Source organism: Cynocephalus volans, chromosome X (assembly GCF_027409185.1).
Source record: "Cynocephalus volans isolate mCynVol1 chromosome X, mCynVol1.pri, whole genome shotgun sequence".
Taxonomy (NCBI): Eukaryota; Metazoa; Chordata; class Mammalia; order Dermoptera; family Cynocephalidae; genus Cynocephalus; species Cynocephalus volans.
In genome coordinates this window covers 61,012,720-61,022,481 of record NC_084478.1, presented here as the reverse complement: position 1 = coordinate 61,022,481, position 9,762 = coordinate 61,012,720, and the positions used below count along the sequence as shown (strand labels likewise).

At 39.0% G+C, this 9,762-nt stretch overlaps 1 protein-coding gene across 1 annotated transcript in view; it reads left to right on the top strand.

Moving 5' to 3' along the window:
• Nucleotides 1-1,528: 1,528 nt before the first annotated feature.
• The window catches only part of EFHC2 (EF-hand domain containing 2), a 132,335-nt gene continuing 124,101 nt past the window's right edge, over nt 1,529-9,762 (top strand). Inside the window, exons 1-2 of the mRNA XM_063084635.1 lie at nt 1,529-1,807; nt 3,192-3,380. Coding sequence (XP_062940705.1) covers nt 1,529-1,807; nt 3,192-3,380 — 468 coding nt within the window. The remainder of the gene's footprint in view (nt 1,808-3,191; nt 3,381-9,762) is intronic.

Here is a 9,762-nt window from a genome sequence, read left to right as displayed (position 1 = left end):
CTCCCATTTTGTGGGTTGTCTTTTCACTCTCTTGATAGTGTCCTTTGATGCACAAGATTTTAAAATTTCGATCAAGTCCAATTTATTTATTTTTTCTTTTGTTGCTTGTGTTTTTGGTGTTATATCTAAGAAACCATTGCCAAATCCAGAGACATAGTGACTGGCTTCTGTCCCAAGATTGGGAGCTGTGTCTTGCCCAAGGCCACGTCCTCAGAGTCTACCATAACTTAGCACCCAATGGATGCTCACCAGATATTTGTGTGAGAGATGACTATGTAGTGGGACATGAGCTGACACTTGGGGGAAGTGGAGTTTGTGTAGAGGTGCAGCCTGCCCAGGAACATGACTGTGAGTGAGCATCAAGGTACCTTAGAAGTTGTGGGATATGGTCTGACCAATGAGGAGGGTACATATGGACAAATTGTGACATTCTGGAGGTCAGGTAGCTGAGTGAGGCCTTTAGCAATGGCAGGGGCTTTTTGGATGTGATGATGGAAACCTGGATCCATGGAGGAGTAGTGGAGAAAGCTCCTCAGGGGAAGGGAGGCTGGCGGGGAAGGGAGGCTGGCTGTGACTTAATCTTTATGTCACACTTCCTAGATTAGGGCCTGTGTGGTATTGAGCATCAGTAAATGTTCTGGAGACCTGAAGAACGAGACTGAAGGTATTTAAGTGTGTGAGGCTTTAGGCTTTCCATAATATGGGCCTCCTTACATATTCTACTCTATCTCACTCTCCTTCCAAACTTGAACTTGCCCTTTTTACTCTATTACTCCATCACACCAGGTGCTGTCAGCTCAGCTGCAGTGCATCACTCAGAACCTTGCCCAGAACACCCCAAACACCCTTGCCTCTCCCCTCCTGTCTAATTCACTCCATTCCTCCAGGCCCGAGGCAGTGTCCAATTGGCCACAGAGCCTCAACACTACTACAGAGCGTCAGTGTATGGCTCTGGTTAGATAAATGTGCCTGAGCTTAGAGTCACGTGAGTTTAGGTTCAGATGCAGGTTCTACTAGTTACTGTGTGAACTTGGGTGTGCTGTCTGCCTCTCTCTGCCTTGGTTTCCTCATGAGTAAAATGGCAGTAATCATGCTGGTCAAATAGTTTTGTGACAGTGAAATGAGATAACACATATAAAACCCTTAGTAAAGGCTACAGCGCTCATAGTAAGTGGTCAAAAATGGTAGCTGTACTGTTTTCTAATTGTTTATATATCTTCATCAGCAAGATTGTGGGTTTCTTCTTCAGGGAAGGAGCTGAGTCTTATGCTTATTTTAACTAACATGTCTGGCACAAAGCTAGGACTATAGTAAATGCTTAAGAAAAGTTTGCTGGTTTGAAGTGAGTTTGTGATTATCTGAAATTACTTGCTTTAGAAGAGGGTACATTGTTATAAAATTCTACATTATTCCACCTTTCATTTTAACAAACCTAACTTTTGCTTTGCTCTCTGGTGATTTGGGACTGACTTGTGCTAACCTGATTGTATGTGTGAGTGTGTGTGTATGTGTGTGGGGGAGAAGGGGGATGGTGGAAGTGGTGGCAATGGATTCTCTAAGCGGCACAGCCAGGCTACAGGTCACCATCCTCACCAATGCTTCCAGCTTTCCTCCCCCAGCCTTAGAGTGGGGCTGTTATCTGCCCAGGGCAGCTGTCATGGCCCTGGCTCCCCCTATGCAGGTCTGCCCAGGCCCTTTCCCATTCCGCCAGGCCTTCTTCACCACAAAAGGAAACGAGGTCTTTCGACCCTCCTGTCACACTTTCCTGCTAAGGCATCACGCTTTGCAAGAGACTGTCACCCTGGCTGTAATACAGTGTTGGCAAAGTGCTAAATTAAAGCAGCAAATTCAGAATAACGGTTACCTCTGCACAGGGAGGCAGGGCTGCAAACTTCCAGAGGGAATTTCAATTGTATCTTAAATGTTTATTTTTTATGCAGGGCTATGGGGCAGGCACATGGATATACATTACTTGATATTGTATTTGATATTTACTATATACACTTATTATATATTTATACATTATGTTATATTATATATTATATATGGATCATATCATGTATCACATCATCTCATGGATATTATATAATCTTGAATTTGTGCTTATTTTCATGCATGTATAATCCATAAATACTACCATATTTTTGAGTATTTTCAAACTTTATATATGTAGAATTATCAAATTTTATGTGCCCTTCTACTACCTATTTTTTCTTGACCTTTTTTGAGATTTGTCTATATTGATACGTGTAATTTTAGACCTCTGTATTAATTAATATTTCATTTTATAAAGAGAACACAATGGCTGTATCTTTTCTGCTATTGGCATACATTTTTCACTCTTGCAAATGCGGCTGTAACAAATAATCTGATATATAGCTTCTTTTGCCAGGGGGCAAGAGACTTAGAGGTATGGACTTGCTAGGCCACAGGACATATACACCGTTCGCTTTGCTAGGTATTGCTCTCTCTCTCCTCAGAGAGGTTGTCGTCCTCTGCTTTCCCACCAGCAGAGCATGAGAGCTGATGTGGACCTATGTACTTGCCAGCTCTTGGTAGTATTATCTGTGCTTTCTCCTCCTCTCTGTCCAGGACACCAGAAAAGTTGCCAGGCAAGGTTTTCCCATTAGGAAGAGAATGTCAGGGCCGGCCCGTGGCTCACTCGGTAGAGTGCGGTGCTGATAGGAAGAGAATGTCAGCTCTAATGAATTTCCTGTTACATTTATCATTTATTTTAAAGACGAAAAAATTTTGCTCTTTGTTTTGGTAAAAATAATGTTTAGGCTTCTATGGAAGGCAGTTACATTTTACCTGTGAAGTAGAGGAGTTTTTTCTTTCTTTTTTTTTTTTTCCTGTTTGCATTCTTGGCAAATAAGTAGGAAAATCCAATTAGCAAGCTAATGTTCTAAATGTTCACTTGCAGTAACAGTTATTTTTAAATGTTTTAAATGGCATGGAGCATTAGGTTTATTCTTACTGCCTTTCAAAGTTTTGAATTTGTTAAAGTAAATTGAAATTAAAATATGACACAACTTTATGGATGAAGATCGATTATAATTATTTGCCACTCTCTATATGCCTTTGGTGATGGGAAAAATAAATGATGGGAAAATGTGTCTACATTTTAAAACAAATAAGAAAAGTCACCAAGAGAAACTTTGGCTATCTTGTGTTGTCTCTTGTGTTCACAGGTGGGAAAAGAGAAGTTCCACAAATCCCAACATTGGGGCTTTTGCAACAATGTTAGGATGCTGGTGAGTGATGATAAACCTGGAATAGGTGGAGAACTGCTTCTCGGGCAAAAGGTGAAGCCTAAATACAGTGCATTTCCTAAAGAAGCAGGAACCGATGCGCCATCATGGGTAGCTTTTGATAAACAGGTAAGGTACATGACATGGGGAGAAACGCTACCTTAAAATTTTACTTGTACTAAATAGATCTGAGAAAATAGGCATCTTCAATGTAAATGTTAAGGCTAGTTCTTTTTTTTCTTTTTGGCTTTTATACTTATGATTGCCTTTATTTCTAGTGTTTCTTCCTTTGTCTTTTTTTTAATTGACAAAACTATATATTTATGGTATACATGGTGTTTTGAAATATGGATACATTGTGGAATGGCTAAATCAAGCTAATTAACATATGCTTTACCTCACATACTTACCATTTTTTGTGGTGAGAATGCTTAAATCTCTTAGCAATTTTCAAGTATACAATATGTTGTTATTTACTATACATGTTGTACAATAGATCTCTTGAACTTATTCTTCCTAAGTGAAATTTGTATCCTTTGACCAAGGCTAATTCTTCAGAAAAGACAAATTCAAGAATAAAAATACTCTAAATTATCCTTATTCTGCTGTTTCTGACCGGGTGCATTGGTCGCAGGACACTAAATGTTCATCTTTCTTGGCTAATGCTTATCAACCTTTCTCTCATCTCCTTCCCTGGACAGGATATCCTGTTCTTCTGTAGACCCTAATAGTCTGGTCATTCTGTCGCTTTTGCTTAATGAGTTAGCATTAACTAAGTAATTGGGTTTGGTTCTGAATGTGGCATTAAATAGGAACAGAAAAAATACCTTTTTTTCCCCCATACTAATTATGGTTCCCCATCCCTAAGGACTAAAGGGTGACATGGAAAGAATTGTACAAGTGAAGGGAAGAGGTGCCATCATTAAAGAGTCAGAACTTTTTTAATGTATATGTCTGTACACATAACACACACACATGCACACTGACTTTTCAGTAGTTGAAAAAAGGAATGCATTTGAGTGTCTTAAAAAAGGACTAAGATCAAAGGAAAAAAAACCCAAGATGACCAGTTGTTTCTCATAAGGCAGCTGTATAGACATGCTGTGTTTATCAGACAACCCTGTATCATAGACCTATGTTCTGTTCTGCAAAAAGTACCTGTTATTAGATTATTTTAGATCCTGTAATTAAAAAATAATTCAGGACTGGATAAAAAATTCAAACTGTAACATGCAAAGTTTACCAGGTGGTTTTTAGCAGCCTTTAACATGGATTAGTCGACAATACTTTGATTGTAATTAGAATGTCCTCAAATTTGGTAGAAGTGACACATCTCCATGTCATCTGTGATAGGGTAGATCAATTAGAGCACAATATTTTTTTGAAATCCAGTTCCGACACTTATGGAGATCTAACAGACCCCACAGGGAGGCTTCTTTCCTGGGAAAACATCTCCACTTTCAACATGGGTCAATATTTCTCTTTTTTTCATTATTTACAGTACCTGGCTCAGTGCTGCATCCAGAGCTAAAAAACAATTTCTAGGCTGACTGACTTGGTGGATTATGTATGCTTTTCTGTTACTCTCAATCTAACAAGATATTTAACTTTCAAGCACCAAAGAAAAGATTCTGTGTTTACTACCTCTTATGTCAAAAAGAGGGTATTGACAATATTTTAAATGAATCAGCTACTAAATAAGTATGTAGGCCACAATGTATTAAACTATTCTCTTGCATCTCAAGTTGAAAATTCATTTTATTTCATGTTTTTCTCAATATTTAATATGTGCCTTTCAAGCCTATTTTGCAGCCCTTTAATTAGTTATAAAATTATGTAGAATATTTCATGAAATTGAAATAATTTTAGCTTCAGACTACTTGAGAAAATGAAGAGCTTGCTCATTTCAGGTCTAACTAAATGCAATATAATTCTTTCAGTTATTTTGTTGGTCAACTTCAATTAAATATTCATTGAGCTTTAAATGAGACACTAAGACTATGACATATTTACGTGTTCTGACGTGATTGTGAACTGCAGATGAGATCCTGGTTAATAACTGGAGCAAATTATAAAGCACCTTCTACGTTACTGGTTCAACAAAACTCAACACCTGTTAATCATTTTTCTTAAAAGTGAGACATTTTCAACTTGTTGCCAGTTTTTCCAATAGCTTTTAATCCTAACAATATATCTAGGGTTGCACTCTCAAAGAATAGAAAGTAAAGATAAAGGCAACTCTTTGGAAAGTGTATCAATATAACATTTGTCGTAGGTGCTCTTAGTGCTCACCTGGATCCACAGGAGGGGTCGTGCTCCCATCCCCCAGCGGCAGCAAATGCTTTGACAAACAGCTCACACCTCTAACCCTCTCTGGAGACTTGCTCTTGGCTGATGGGAGTTGCATCTCCCAGAGATACCCGGGAGGTTACACTAGCCCCTCTCCCCGGAGAGGGGCCGGCCAATGACTGTTTGATTTATCAAGGGTTAAAAGCTCAGCTTCCTTGCCTCAAGGCGGGACAACTCTGTACTGTGATTAAGGCTCCCCAGCCCCTCATGCATGAGGCCAAGGCTAAACTTGACTTGAGAGCACATCCTTGCTTGGCTCATTTTCCTGTCCTTTGCTTCTTCCCTCACTCCTTTACAAGTTTCACCTAAGAGTGTGCCTTTAATAAATTGCATGCATCTAAATCCCCCTTCCAGGCTCTGCTTCTACGGAACCCAACCTAAGACAACATTCCACTTTTTAATCCGTAATTCGAAAAGTGGCCATCAAAATGTCCTGCTAAGGCGGACGATCACATTACAAGCGGAGAATGCTATTTGCAATCATCAAAATAGCCAGCATTTGTTATCCTGCATGGCCATCAGAGAGGACACTTCTAGCTCTTTATCCTTTATTCATTTTCCCCTTCATTCTACAGACAGAACATCAGTTTTATTCAGGCTGGAAATGCATCCACTTAAAAATGTTCACCTCCCCAGGCTCCTTGCAGCTAGGGTTGGCCGCTGACTTGCTTCCAGCCAGTGATATATGGGGTAAGATTTATTGGGTGGGGCTAACTGGGAAAGTTATTGTTTTTCTCATGAAAAGAGTCAGGCTCAGCTGGTCTGATTTTCCTGCCCTCTGCCCTCCCTTTGTTTTTCTGTCTGGAACTGGGACATAGTTCCTCGGGCACAGCAGACATCTTGTGAGTGCTGCAGAGATAAAGGGCACCTAGGTCCCTGCTGGCAGCATGGAGCCACTGTTTCAGGCCCAGGCTGCCTCTCTCTGGACTTGCTTTTAATATGAGAAGAATCAACCCCTGTTTCAGAGGTTCTCAATCTGGGGAGGCATTTAGAAATGTGTGAAGGTATTCTGGGTTGTCACAATGACTAGGAGCAGGGCTGGACTAGGGTAAGGCAAGTGAGGCACGTGCCTTGGGTGCACCATTTAAGGGGTGCCCCAAAACTCAGTAATTAAGCTAGATAATATTTTAGTGTAATATCTTAAAAAGTCAAAATTAATGTAAAAAATTCATGATGAACAAAATACCAACATTTTAAATAAAGACAGGATCAGTAATTGTGCCGCATGAGCCATATTGGAGCCTGAGGCAAAAGGAAAAATCAGTAATACTGATCCCATCTTTATATAACATTTTGGTGTTTGGATATTTTGTTTATCGTGAATTTTTTGCATTAATTTTGGTATTTTAAATCACTTTACCCCAGGGCCGGCCCTGACTGACCCCAGGGCTGGCCCTGACCAAGAGGTGCTGCAGCCATTATGCACTCAGGGTCCAGATGTAGATAGCACATCCTGCAGTGTGGAGAAGGGCACCCCACACTGGGAAGAATTGTTCTACCTAAAATACCAATCATGTTCCCATTGAAAAACACAGTCCTACTTGCTTAAAATCCCTGGCATTGGGGAGATTTATGCAAATAGCCCAAATAATTTTGCCTGATACTACACTAATCCCCCCAAAGACTAGTTATTTTATTGAATTCATTTAAATAAAAGCAGGCCATGATGGACCAAGACAAAAACAAGACCATTCCATGATCATATCTGAACACAGAATGCAAACATTGTCCAGGCCACAAAATGCGTCATTCACACCAATTACTTGCAGTCATCATCCCAGGACCTCCGTGAGGAAGAAGCCAACATAGAAGATTGTCCTCACTGTATAAGTGAGGAATCATTCGCAAGGAGAAGTAGAGCAGGGGCCAGGGTCTGAGATTGGGTGTTGCAGGCATAAGTTCTGGTCATGGTCTTGCCGTTAACTATCTGTGAGAGGTAAAGAGTCGCTGTAGCTCTCTGGACCTCAGTTTCCTTGACTATAATGTGGCACTTGGCTAGCTGATCTCTAAGGCCTTTTTTTCTCTAGCAGTCTATGTCTAAGACTTGACTAAAGTCAAATTCATCTTGTTCATCCTAGAACTGAGCTCAGACCCTGGATTTCCTGGCCTGGGCCTCTTTCTAATTATACCAGGAACCCACCACTGATTATTAATTGAAATTTTTCATTTAGCAGTTTGTGATATGCTGCGGCTGCTACTGTATATGATCTATGTTTAGCTGCTTTTATAAAAAGTTGGAATATTTAGAGATATACAAATGACTGAATGTTTTCATATGACTTTTATCTGGATGTCAAGCACCATTTATATAGACTCTACCATTATGCTCTCATTTCTTTTCACTTGTCAGTGGTTCCTAGTTAGCCTGATTTGTTTGCTATTATAGTAAGTGGCAGTATAAACGTTGATCTTATGGGGTTATGCATGCATTTAAAAATATTATTTAATTTTTTCCATCTATCGTAAACATAATAGTTATAGTCAAAACTACTGACCACAGAATTAGAATTTTAATAACTTTACATTAGTTGACATTGAGTTTGTAGTGAACTGATTATTTATGTAGTACTGTGTGAATCTCTATGCTTTGAACAATATGAAAATAAATTTTTAAAATACAATTTAGTCTCTTGGGTCACCTTGATTTTTCTTTTGATTGAACAAGTTGGTTTATTACTCATTGCAGCAAGGGAAAACACACACCCTGAGCAGTGGTGGGATGTCTAAGGAAGCAGGTTTTAGGAAAGACTTATAGGATTTGGGCTTGTGTTAGGTAATGTTGGGGAGGGCTTAAGGAAGAGAGGCTTTGCTCTGGATTGGGTGCTGTCAGGAAGCACAGGTGCTTCTATGATTGGGTATCTTAATAAATCTCATTTATAGAGAGAGCAGACTGGAGCAAGGCTGTGGCCGTAATTGGGAGAGAAGCAGCTGTCACTCCTGTGAGCCAGGAGAGGGGCATGTTTGGCATTTGGGGGCTTGGACAACGTTCATTTTCTGTGTACAGACATGAATATAGTCCTGGTTTTGTCTTGATCCATCATGGTCACAGAGTGGCCTTTTCTGACAGTGATCTCTGAAATTTTCTTGTTCTACAGAAGAACCCCAAGGCCTATGTGTGGGTGCCAGGCCACCTTGTAGCAGCACCAGGGCCAGCTGATAGTGCTAGACCAGCTCCTGGATATCAGGGGCTGCTTTTCTCTTTCTCACCCAGTACCAGGCAAAATTTAAAATTTTCTTACTGGGGGATAATGGAGCGATCAAGTACATTAGAATTTAATACGATCAGCAGAGAACAATACATGAATACATATTCTTGAAGTTTTGCCTAAAGCCAATTAGGAATGTTATAAATTAGAATCAGAGAATATAAAAATAAAATACAATTGTACTTTTAAAAATAACTGGAAAATGTGCCAGATATTATACCTGTAAACCATATCCAAAATTTCAAATATGAAAATATGGAAATTATTCCACAGGTTTTTATAATTTTCACATTATCTGACTCTTGCTAGAACCATTTCATAAAAAATACCAATATGTGTAATTATAACACAATGTAATTACCATTAAAAAAAAAATCCACCCGTAAATTTAATGCAAAACCACTTAAAATCTGGGCCAAATTATACATGGGTAGTAGTATAAAAGGTTGAAGAGTCGTTATAAAAGGAAATTTCACAGTTTTTATCAAAATTTTAAATGCATATACCCTATTATCCAAATAGTACCTTTCTAGGAATTTACCCCACAGAAGCATTTTTACATGTATACAAAGATATGTACAGAAATGTTCACTGAAGCACTATAATAGCAAAGCAACAACCAAAAACTGGAAACACTCAAAACAGAGGATATATTAAATTATATTACATCCATTCAATAGAATGCTATACAACCATCAGAAATGAATGTTTATAGTTACTGCCATAAACAAATGTATAATATAGTTTAAAAGTAGTTGCAAACAGTATGATTTATGATGTGAAGCCGTTTAGTAGGGTGACAATATTCGGTTCAAATCCTAGCACTAGCTCTGTGATTTTAGGCAAATAAATGAATCCCTCCATCCCTCAGTTTCTTCGTCTTTAAAAGGAGCATAATAATCCCTACCTCAATGTTAAGTATTAGCATTTTTGGAAAACATTTCCTAATTCAAAAA